Source organism: Eublepharis macularius, chromosome 11 (genome assembly GCF_028583425.1).
Source record: "Eublepharis macularius isolate TG4126 chromosome 11, MPM_Emac_v1.0, whole genome shotgun sequence".
In the NCBI taxonomy this organism is placed as follows: domain Eukaryota; kingdom Metazoa; phylum Chordata; class Lepidosauria; order Squamata; family Eublepharidae; genus Eublepharis; species Eublepharis macularius.
In genome coordinates, this window is record NC_072800.1 from 94693885 (window position 1) to 94706225 (window position 12341).

Here is a 12341-nt window from a genome sequence, read left to right on the forward strand (position 1 = left end):
CCCAAATCTATCTTGGTCCCTTAATCTATCTTGGTCCCTTACACAGAGAATCACACCTGTAGCCTGGGGGCTAAGTGGCCTGCGGCTCCCACCGCCTGCGCGGCGCGTTGCTCTTCCGAGAAGCCGCTTCGCTGCGCGGGGAGCAGCCTGGCTCCGGATCCAGGTCCCCGGAGATCCAGGCGGGGTCTTCCGTGAGACCGAACGGCCGTGGCGTCGAGCCGCGGCCCGCCGGGGAGGCGCCGCTCCGGTATTCCAGGCCGGCGCTTACCCACGCGGGGCGGCCCCTCCCTGAGCGACGGGCCCGCGGACCAATGGGGGCGCGCCGAGACCTCCCCGCCGCGCCTGCAGCCTCGCCTGGACCGGCGGCGCCGCGGGCGGGAGGTAAGCGGGGGGCGGGGGCGGCGGCGGGGCGGGTCCGACGGGGGTCTGGGCCGGGCGGGGGGGGGGCGCCTCCTTCTCCGGCCAAAGGGAGCTGGGCTCGGGGTGTGGGTGTGCGTGGGCCCCTCTTTGCCCATTGAGGGGCCGCCGCCCTCGCTGAGCCCCAGGCTGGGCGCCACGGCGAGGCCACGGGGCGAGCGGAGGGGACGGGGACGGGGACGGGGCTGGGCGGCAGCCCTGCGGGAACGGCGGAGCTTCGCGGGAACGGACAGGCGAAGCCGTCCGGCACCTCGGATAAGGCGGAGAGGGACCCCTGCGTGGGGGCAGCGCCCAGCAGAAGAGTCGACAGCCCCTGTCCCCAGCGAGGCTCTGCCGCCCGCCCAGAAGCCCCCCTGCAGATTTATTTTGTTTATGCCAGTCATAGCCCGCCTTTCTCACTGGGACTCAAGGCGGATTACACAGTGCGAGATTAGCACCATCAGTATCAAGTCCATTTCCATACAATATCAAGGACATTTCCATAAACAATGCCATTGGGGAAATAGATACAAGTTTGAAAAGACATACCATTAGCAAGAATCCAGGACAGAGTAGAAAAAGTACTGAAACAGAACATAATCAATTCTAGGACTTCGATGTATTGTCGAAGGCTTTCACGGCCGGAGAACGATGGTTGTTGGGGGTTTTCCGGGCTGTATTGCCGTGGTCCACGGCAATACAGCCCGGAAAACCCCCAACAACCATCACAATTCTAGGACTGTCATTAGACAACATGGAGCGCTGGTGGTACCTAGGAGTGCATATGTAAAGCAGCTGATAATATGTAAGGCAATATAGTGATGGAGTCTACGGTCCCTTAGCGAAGCATCTTCCCTACAATGCAGCCCTCCCGTTTCAGTTTTGCATCATTTGCAGAGAGCCAGCACAGTGGGGGCTTTCCTGACCTCCTCAGGCAGGCCGTTGCAAAAGGCGGGAGCCCCACAGAGAAAGCACGTGCCTGAGCAGCTGTTGATTTTGCCGGGCTGCAGGGCGGTGTCTGCAGAAGGCCCTGAGCAGATGAACAAACACGAGGAGAGACAGTCACACAGATAGGAGGGGCCGAGGCCATGAGGGGCTTTGAATGTGGCAGTCACGACCGGGAATTGAGCTCTGTAAGTGATGGGCAGCCAATGGAGTGATGTGCACACTCTCTCCAGCTCCTGAGGGTGAATGAGCTGCACCATTCAGCACCAGCTGGAGTCTCCAAGTCAGCTTGGAGGGGAGACCTGTGTAGAGTGCATGAGAGTAGTCTAGTCCCGATGTTACTGTGCAATGAATCCAGCACAGTATTTTGCACGGTAACATCTAGCTCGATGTTACTGTGCAAAATAAAAAGAAGCCTTGAGCCACCCTAAAAGACTCAACAAGCATCATTTTCCACAGACGGCAGCCCACTTTGGCAGATGCCTGGAATTGCTCCCCCTTATGCAGAATTTTTTTGTACAGGGTGTTAGAAGAAGCAAAAAACAGTGAGGTCATCCAAGGTGAACTGTAATTAAATGAAATTCAAATTGTATCAAGAAAAAAATACAGTGACCATCTACTAGTTCTGCTAAGCTAGTTAGCAGCTGTAATGAATAGGAAGTCTCAGGATTTGCTAAAATAGTTAACACTTTATTGTGTGCAAGAAATTCTAAATCTTTTGAGAAAGTGAGGATGAAAAAAGGACAGTTTTTATTTGGGAAATGTGTGGGAGATCGTCCCGGAGGAGCCCTAGAGAGGGGGGTAGATTGGGGAGGGGTGAATGCTGTCAAGTGCTCAGGGGGCCCCCCTTAGGGAGAAAAGCAGGGTACGAAGATCTAGAAAGATATGGGGGTCTGGGCCTTCCTCCTCTCATCCCCCCCCCGCCCCCGCTTCTCTTGCTCCACCATTTCCAAAGCAGCCGCTAGAGACGTCTTTCCCTGCCTGCCGTTTCTCTTTTTGACTGTCAGTGCAAGGAAGATGGCAAAGGCCTCTGGCTGTTGAGTGAGCAGCGGCGGCAGCAACAACGGGCACAAAGGCCTCACAAGGTCCCTGGTTTGTTTTCCAGAGCAGAGGTCGGCACACAAGCAAACACAGCCTTGGCTGGAGTGTCCAGTTTTGTGTGCCAGAACCTTGAAAGCACTCCAGGAACTCGGGGGTGCTGTGGGAGAAGTGTAACTTCTCTGCTTTCTTTTGCTTCTGGACAAATAAGTTTGGCAGTTTTTTAAAACTGATACACAAAGCTGCTATACTTGCTGATCAGACTGCAGCTAGGTTGAGAGTATAGGCCGTGAGCAGCGTTCCTTCTCTCAAACTGCCTCTGACTGCCTGAAATAATTATTTGCTATGTGCAGTGCTCCATGGTACTCATTATGCTCCATGGTACTTCCTTCTGAATAAACAAGCAATGGTGAGCCAGTGTGGTAAAGTGGTTTGAGTGTAGAATTTCAAATCCCCACGCTGCCATGGAAGCTTGCTGGATGACATGAGACCAGTCCCATTTTTGCAGCTTAGCCTACCTCGCAGGGTTGTTGTGAGGATAAAATGGAGGAGAGCACAGTGTAAGCTGCTTTGAGCCCCCATGGGGGAGAAAGTAGAGTATACAATAAATAAATAAGGCTGCATGGACACAATCCGATGCCCGCTTGCTTGGGTTTAAGTCCAGTTGAACAAAGTGGGCCTCATACTGGGCGTTGTGCAGTTGATGTGTAAAGTCAGTTGTTCAGAAGCAAGCATGGATCAGTTGGCCTCTACATGAAACTTAAACAGCACTTACCACATTATTGGCAGGTCACCCATCTTGAGCGGTGGTAGAAGAGGAAGGTAATGCTCTCTGGGTCTTTGCAGGGAATGGTGACATTTGACTACCGGCTTGATTCTCCTGGGAGATCTGGGCACGGCTGCCCGACAAGCAAGGAAAGCTGACCCCAGAAGCGATGACGGAGAACTTGGAGGCACTCTTCTCTCTGGGTAAACCCCCCTTTCCTGCCCTGAGAAGTGTGAGTGCTGAGAGGGGCTGGCAGGCCTCATATTGCACCTGAGGGGGTGGAGCTGCCTTAGCTGTGGAGGTGACCGGCGGGGGCGGGGGGAAGCCCTATGGAACTGAGGGTCAGGCGCTTCTGTGTGAGGATGGGGATGCGTTTGGGGAAGAGGGAGGGTCTGCTGAGGGTTGCCGCTTGTGTCTTTCTCACCTGTGTGCTGAGCGTTCTTGAGAAACAACAGGATGTGCAGTGCAGAGATGGGGGCAGCGCTCCCCTGTTCTGTTTCTGCCCTACTTGGGGTTGTTGATGGACGGCACGCACCGCCTCTTTCAGGGGAAGCCGTGGTCTCCCTGTCGGGAATGGAGGGTTGGCTGGCCTGTCCCTTGACCATTGCTCTAGGGGCCAAAAGGGGCGAGTGGGTGGGTTCCCTTCATCACGCGTTCATGCCCAACTGAGAAAGCTCAGGATTCCAGGGACGCTTTGGGGAGGGGTTTGGCTCTTTGCAGCTGTGTACACAAGAGTTGCTCTCCAACAGTGCCCAAGGCAGAACCTCCAAAACTGGTGCCCTGGGAACTTTTGATGGGGATGCTTGGGCAAAGCACAGCTGGCCAGCGGGCCTGGTGGTAGACGGTCATTTGTAGGGAGAGGGCCAACAGGTCGGGGGGGCAGTTGGCTTCAGCACTCTGGCCGCTCTGCTGCAGTTGACCCCTCTCTCTGCAGGCTACCCAGGGCCCCAACTGGACATCATTGTCAAGGTGGAGGATGAGGAGGGGCTGTGGGTCTCTGCTCTGCCGGACGCTTTGGGGCAGGAGAGCCAGGAGAAGCCCCATCGAGGTGAGTGGCTTGAACCTGGGGAGGAGTTTCCCTGCCCCTTTCCTTTGGAGGCTGGTCCTGGGTTACTTTCTCAGCGCCAAAGGAGGGCGAAGGCAGCTCGATGTGAACCCCGCTTCCTTCTGGACTTGGCGTTTGTGGGCAGGCGGACATTCAAAAGGAGAGTCTGTGTTCCCTCCCCCCTTCCCACTTCAAGTGGGTTGCCTGTACTTTAATGCCATGTCTGTCTGTTTATACGTTTACTTTTTAAAAAGAAAACCTGCCCTTTTGAGAAGCTGCAGAACAGTTTTGGGGTGTGTGTGTTAGTGAATTAACAGCTGGACCAAGCCTCATTTTTCTATGCCTGCTCTAAAGTTTAAACAGCTCCCCCTTTATGAGACCATCTGAGGCATACAATCTCACAAATCCTTTTATTTCTGAAATGACACAAGTAGACCCTATCAAGGAGATGACTTTGTCACCGGGACCCCAATAAAACATCCCCATTCCTGCCCCCCCCCCCGACCCAGTCACCAATGCCTGCAGCTGGCTTTCCCCCATTCCTCTTAATAGCTCTGAACAGAACGGGCCATTCAGAGGGCCCCCCCCGGAAGTGTTGCGTCCATTTTTGGGTCTGTGCTTCCTGTCCTAGATCCGGCTTCAGGGTTTCTGTGGAGCCCCTGACCCCTCCTCTAGCCACCCCCTGGTCCTACCTGCAGGGCTGTTCTGTATGCTCCTTCCTCTGAGCTCCTAGACAGTGGCATTGGGGCAGTGAGAGGTCACAGCCCCAGTCCAGCTCTTCTTTTGTTACATCCTCTTTTACCACTAACTAGTCCCTCAGGCTGCTCACTGCCTCACCACCAGCACCCATCTCTGTATTTACTGAATACCAGGTTATGGTCCTCTTTAAACGCCTCAGGTGAGGAGGATTTCTTTTACTGAGCGTGTCTACTTTGACACACACACGGAGGATTCTATAATCCTATCCCCGAGAGCACGTCACCTGTATATCCAGACCTCTTTTCCTTGGGCCCTCCAGAGAACGTACTGGGGAATTTTGAGTCAAGGGTAGCGTAGGAGTCGTATAGAACAGGAGTCCCCAACACGGTGCCCAAGGGTGCCACGGTGCCCTCCGACACTTTTCCTGATGCCCACCAAGAGGTTTTAGAAAGTGGGCAGGGCTAGGTGGGCAGGGTCTGGTCATTGAGGGATTTATTGGCTGTGCAGATTTTCAAGACATTTCTTTGGAAGTAGCTGCCCCCACAGCACGACAGTCTTCACTGGTGACTGAAGGTGAGCTGCAGCAGCCATTTTATGGCAGCCATTTTGTGGCTGGGCTCACCACGCCATGCCAGAATTCCCAAGGCGCCCACAGGCTCGGAAAGGTTGGGGGCCCCTGGCACAGAATGAACCTGCCAGCTTATTTAGGTGGTAAGTGTGACTTGTCCTTCCTGCCTGTGCCAGCCTGTTAACTGACACGCTCCTAAGGCTGGGAGGTGCATGTCTTAAGAGCTGCCATGGTTATTCTTTCCCCAGTGTTTAAGGTAACGGCAGGAACTAGACAGCTTGGCACTTCCTCTGTTTTTGTCTGGGAACAGCAACAAAACCCCCGCCTGTCAGAATCGATCATGGCGGTCGCTAGTGGGCGCTCTGCCTGGCCCTGGATACTTCCTGTTCCTTCTCCCTCCAAACCCCGGCAGCCCTTCCTGCCGGTTAAACTGCCCCAGGCCTTTTTTCTGAGTTCCGTTTGTCCTTCGAATCTGATTGATCTTTTCTAACCCGGGCAAGCAGAGGGCGGAGCCTTTGCCTGTCTGTCACAGAAGGTGGCACAGGAGTCGGAAGCTCCGTGCCTTCGAGAGGTGCTCGGGTCTGGGGGCACATTCGGGAGGAGGACATTGGGGTCAGATGCTGATTCCTCTGGCCCGTGGAGTCCTGCTTGGGACTTGGGCTGTATTGTTCCCCGGGGGGCCCTTGGGCAGAGGGTTTTGTCTGGGCTGGTGCTGAGCTGTGCACTGGAACCGCACAGATGCATTCTGCAAGGAGCAGCAGATGAGAGCAGGGGCTGGTGTGCGCCTTGAAATGCCGGGACTTGTTTGTTAGGAAATGTTCTCTGGTTCTTCCTGCAGGGAGCGCGGCCTCAAGCAGGTCTGGGGAGCAGCGCCAAGAAGAATGTTCTGGAAGCTCACCGTTGTCAAGTGAGCGAGAGAGCAGAGTGGGAGAGGGGGCACTTACAGCTCCAGAGGGACCCACAGCCCAGGAGAAGCAGCTCATGGCCAGGCGGAGCCGTAGGGGGCCCCCGTATCCATGCTCGGGGTGCGAGCAGACCTTCCAGGACAAAAAAGACCTCAAGAAACACCAGAAAGTTGTTCACATTGGGGAGAAGCCTCACGGGTGCACCCAGTGTGGGAAAACTTTCCAGTTCAGGAGTAACTTGATTGTCCATCAGAGACTCCACACTGGAGAGAAGCCCTATTCCTGTGACGAATGTGGGAAGACCTTCCGGTGCAAGAATAAACTTACCATCCACCAGAGAATCCACACAGGGGAAAAGCCCTACCCCTGCCTGGTGTGTGGAAAAACGTTCAGGGGGAGGCACCCACTGACTATCCATGAGAGAATACACAGAGGAGAGAAGCCCTATTCCTGCCAAGAGTGTGGGAAATCGTTTCGGGACACCAAAGGCCTGAGGCTCCACCAGAGAATCCATACCGGAGAGAAGCCTTACCCTTGCCTGGAGTGCGGGAAAAGCTTCAGGTACCGGAACAAATTCAAAACCCACCAAAGAATCCACACTGGAGAGAAGCCCTATCTCTGCCTGGAGTGTGGAAACTCCTTTCGGGACAAGAATCAGCTCATAATCCACGAGAGACTCCACACTGGAGGGAAGCCCTTTCCCTGTAACATCTGCGGGAAAGGGTTTAGAGAAAAGCGAACTCTGAAATACCACGAGAGAATCCATGCAGGGGAGAAGCCTTTTACTTGCCAAGAATGTGGAAAGGCTTTCAAATTCAAGAACAAACTTACAGCCCACCAGAGAATCCACACCGGAGACAAGCCCTATCCCTGCCAAGACTGTGGGAAATCCTTCAGGGACAAGCGCGATCTCCGAGTCCATCAGCGAATACACACAGGCGAGAAGCCCTTTTCCTGCAAGGAGTGTGGCAACTCTTTCCGGTACCGGAACCAGCTGATTGCCCATGAGAAAGTCCACACTGCAGAGAAGCACGATACCGAGAATCTGAGAATCACGATCTTGGAGAATCACAATGAGCAGATCCACGGGGAGTCCACGCAGACGAGAAACCTCAGCCCTGTGGCAGACTTTGAGAAATCCGTAGAGGTGGCCGTGATTTCAGAGTATCACAGGGAAGTTATTGTTGGAGAGTCTAAGCCAGAAATAAACTTCCCACCTAATATGGGGAAAGCTTTAGGGGCAGAAGATATCCCAGAGAATAACAGAGACCAAGGCGTCATTGAAGAACCAAAGTCAGAAACGAGCAGCATCACTGCCGTGACTGTGGGGGAACCCACATGGGAGGGGGCCCCAATTATCATGAAGAATGAGGAGGATACTTCAGACTAGCCTGAGAGGCCACTAGAGAATCCAGAGCACCTAGATATTGACAAGGTGGTAGGAGAATATTCAGAAGTGAGCATGATTTTGGAATACACCTAAGAATCTACTCAAGAAAAAAAGTGTCTCCTATTAGTTTGTGCAGAAATCCCTGCAAGGTACCAGAGAGTTTATGCAGCACAACACGACTCTGCCTGTGCTTTCAAGCTACTGGTTGGAGGAAGCAGGCAATAGGCCACTGGTGTCTCCTTTCTGGCCGTTTGCCCAGACCCTGTTGGCTGCTGCTCTTTTAACAAAGCAGGTTGCACTAGGAAGCTCTTGGCCTGAGCCAGTCAGGTGCAAGAATGCAGGCTTAGGTTCCCTGCTTCATGCCTTAACAACTGAGGGTTCCCGAGAACAAATTCTGGCTTGGAGAATTCAGAACATGTGGGTGGGCTGTGGGGGCTTCTAATGAAAGATGAAGGGAGCCCACCTAAGATAGGTCAGCCCCACAAACAACCACCCACTCAGAGGAGCCTGGTGGCGGTGCAGGAGAGCTCAAGGCAAGACCCTGCATGGGGGAGGGGGGTCATTCTTTGCGTCTCCTTGGAGGAGGGGGGGCATCTCTGTGCTCCTTTGGCGCCTCCAAATCCCTCTGATAGGCTTTCCAAGGGTATCCGGCTGGCCCAGCCGGGCAACAGGGAGCTGGGCTAGGTGAGCCCACAAGGACTTTTCTCTGGATCTGAAGCCAGACCCTTATCAGTCTACCAGAATTCGGCCCCGAGTAAGTGAAGACTTCCTGACCCTCCAATAGGTGGCTAGAATCATTTGGAGGACACCCAAGTTACTGTTTCTAAATCATGCGGAGGGGGAGAGATTAATTTCAGTGTGCAGGGAAAAGTTCATAGTAGTCTATAGCCCCAATATTCCACTGAGGGAGTGTCTAAGCTTCCTTCCCATCACCCCCATCTGAACTGGGCCCTGAAGATGGAATCTAGGAACTTGCTGGGACATCCACCACGGGCTGCCTGTCAGACGTCTGGTTTGGCATTCAAACTTGCCCAGATTTTGAGGAAGTGCAGAGCCACGGTGGCTCCCCTCCTGTTCCTGGGCTCCTTTCCCCTTTGACTTCACTTTGACTTTCCAGTTGCCCTTCTTGCATTTCCCGCTGTTGCATTTTCCTGATCTCTCCTGGATTCTGAACGGTGCCCATGTACTTCAGACTAACTGCTGAATTCTTTAGCCCTTTGCTTCTGGTTCACTTTCGTTCCAGCTGGCCTGTGTAGCCAAATGCAGCCTCACCCCAGCCAGTCACTTGAGAATCCCTCTTTGCAGTCTTGGGTGCAGGCAGCAAAAACCAGTCCCCAGGTGGTGGATGGACAGGACTGTTCTTACTACCGTCTGCTTAGTGAAGTTCTTCCCCCCGTTTCCAGTTTGGGAAGCTATGTTGACCTACCGTACAGGGTTGTTGTAAGGGTTTCCTGGCAAATTATGCTTTGAACACTGAAAGTATTCTATGAACACTAACTATTACTGTTATTTAGTTTGGGAGGTCTGTATCTCTGCTGGGATTCAACATGGGTGCTGGTAGCATTTTTCAACTTGTAAAAGAAAAATCTATTCTGCAAATACTCCTCTGTTGAATGTCAGGGCTAAGTCCTGGAATATCTGATGTAGTGTTATAACAAGGGTGCCTCTGGGCAGGTGCAGAGTATGTTTTCCTCACCGCTAAAAAACTCCAGGGGCTGGGTCAGCCTTGAGTTGCCAGCAGATAATCCCGACGGCGAAGTGATGAACTGGCCTGTGGAAAATGGACTTCGTTCCTGTCTGACAAAGGGAGCTTTCACTCTCAAGAGCCGATACCCTGGAAACCTGGTTGGTCTTTAAGGGGCTACTGGGTTTGAAGCTTGCCCTTCAACACGGCAAGACCAACACGGACTGCCCACCTGTGCTCCATCCCTTTCTGCCAATGGAAATGTCTTGTGGTTCCGGAAGGCTCTGTGGTTCTGACTTTGCCCAGCCTCCCTGGGGCAGAAGTTCCACCATGGTGGGTGATACTGCCGAGTGCCCTTGTATCTAGACGATGCCGTCCCAAGCATTTGATCAGTCTTGGAAGTCCTGCACGGATGTCACAGAGGAGGCAGTTTGTTTTGAACTTTGGAAGTAAGGCGTAGAGGGCTGGCTCTCGGAACCGAGCCTTAGAATGTCAGTGAGACCGGACTTCTCGAATGGAATGATTTTCCTGATTTGTTGGGTAAAAACTAAGAATGTACATGATGTTGCACACTGTGGCTTTTCCTGGTCCTTGATGTTAAATATGTACAGTCCTTTTGGAAATGTAGGGTTTTGGAAAAACGTGTACTGTGTATTTTGATAAACGTGTTCCCCGCCCCTAGCAGTATGGGTCAACTGAATGTGTTTTGGGTTTGGGAAATGGCCCTGGACCAGGAGGAAGCGCTCCAGTGTAGACCCAATGGAAGCAAACAGGAGCTTGGGCGATTGTTCATTTCAGAGGGGAAGTTCCCATGGGGCTGTGTCCCCTTCCAACCATTTTGAATTCCTGTAGCCAAGAACAGAACATGTCTTCCCTCAGCATCTTGTCATCCCGGGGGTGCTTGTTCCATCCCATCAGCTGCTCTAGTTAAGAGTTCAGGTCATGGGCCAGGATTCTGTAATCTCACCTCACTGCACACCTGTCTGTAGAATGTTTTGCCCACTCTGTGCATCTCGCTCTAAGCCTTGCTGGTTTTGGGGCACAGGAATGGAAGGCCAGTTGTGTTTGCTGGGATGTGTGGCATGTACTGTGTTATGGATGCTCATCAGTTTGAGGTGAAAGTTAATGGGTTTAAAGCATAACAGCACTTTAATCCTGTATTGCCTGTGCTTTCAGTAGTCAAGGGATACTGAAGTTCAAAGGGGAGGGATGCGTCCTTCATGATTTTGGCTAAGCTCCTACATCCTGTGGCAGAGAAGTCCATGAATTCACTATACAGATGTGTGAAGAAGTATCATAGACTCCCAGAGCTGGAAGGGTCTCAGAGGCCCCCTAAGCCAACTGCCTGCTCAGTGCAAGAAACCCAAACATGGTTGACTGATGGCTGTCTGGCTTTCACTTGAAGACCTCTGATGAGAAAGAGCCCCCACACACACACACACACCAGTAATTGCTAGATACTCTTGACTGTCGTAAATCTTTCCATGAACTTCATTGGGTGCCCTGAGTTATGTATTGTGGGGGAGAGAGAGAGTTCTTTCCACGTTCTTTGGGCCACGTGACTTTTGTAAGCTTGGATCATGTCCCCTTAGTTGTCTTTTGGTCTAAACTGAAAGCCCCAAGTCCTCCGGCAGTCCTTGTGAGGGAAGGGGCTCCCACCCTATTAGCATTTGGGTTATGCAGTGCCTGACTGGCATGCACCAGGCAACGGATTCTTCTAGGACTCTGCATTTGGCATTTGGGGGGTTGAGCGATGATGGGGCTTTCCTTTTCATGCATGCATGCAGTGGCAGCAGGTCCCAAGCAGTCAGGCATGCAAATACAGGGCTGGTAGTTACATTATGGGTCTGTGTGTGAACTTCCAGCTCCCCGTTACTTTTAAAATTTTGTCCTAAGGTGATTCTCCGCCCTGATGAATCACCTCTGGGTTAACCTGTTAGGTATTCCTCCACACACGCACCTTCTATTTTGTATGTTCGCAACATGCTACACAACCTTTATGATGTGAAAACATTTGGTGTCGCAATCTTCATTCTCCCGAAAACCTCGGGATGTTTGGTTTTTATTCTTGTTTTGTGAGCAGGAGAACCAAAGAGAGAGTGAGGGGCTTGCTTCTTTGGTGGGGGTACAGGAACAAAAGAATTGTCTTAGGGACTATCAGATATAGTCTGATAGTCCCTTAAGTACTATCAGATATAATACCATCAAGATCAGATGGGATTTCTTCCCAAAAGACAACTGAGAAATAACATTAGAACTGCCTTAAATCTGTTGGAATATTATGAACAACATCCGGAGAAGCAGATGGCTGTGATATTTTTAGATGCCAAAAAAGCCTTTGACAACATTAATTGGAATTTTTTTATTGAACAGATGAAGGAGATGGAATTTGGAACGGAATTTATAAAAGCGGTTGAAGCCATATATAAGAAGCAGAAGGCAAAAATAATTATAAATGACGATTATACTGAAAGTATAGAGATTGAAAAAGGAACGAGAGAGGGCTGCCCCCTTTCACCATTAATAGTTATTTTGGTGCTGGAAGTACTGATGAGGAACGTAAGGAGCGATATGGCGATTAAGGGAGCATCCATCAAAGGGCATAAATATAAAGTACAGGCATTTGCAGATGATCTATTTATAGTGGAAGAACCTCTAGAATCAATAAAGAAATTAATGTATTGTCTTAAAGAGTATGGTTTGATGGCAGGAATGAAAATTAATTATCAGAGAACTAAAGTGATAATGAAGAACATGACAATGCCTCAAAAATGGAATTTACAGAAGTGACAGGATTTCAACTTGAAATGAAGGTTAAATATTTAGGAGTTTACTTAACATCTAAATGTAGTTTGTTAATGAAAGATAACTCTATGAAACTGCTCCAAGAAATTAAGAATGACTT

The 12341-nt window shown here is 51.5% G+C and overlaps 1 protein-coding gene across 1 annotated transcript; it reads left to right on the forward strand.

Moving 5' to 3' along the window:
* Positions 1–320: 320 nt before the first annotated feature.
* LOC129338001 (zinc finger protein 660-like) lies at positions 321–8284 on the forward strand. The gene is made up of 4 exons (XM_054992042.1): positions 321–381; positions 3226–3348; positions 4080–4193; positions 6296–8284. Exons 2-4 carry the CDS (start codon positions 3315–3317, stop codon positions 7750–7752), a joined length of 1605 nt encoding a protein of 534 aa, XP_054848017.1. The 5' UTR covers positions 321–381; positions 3226–3314; the 3' UTR covers positions 7753–8284.
* The last annotated feature ends 4057 nt before the right edge of the window (positions 8285–12341 follow it).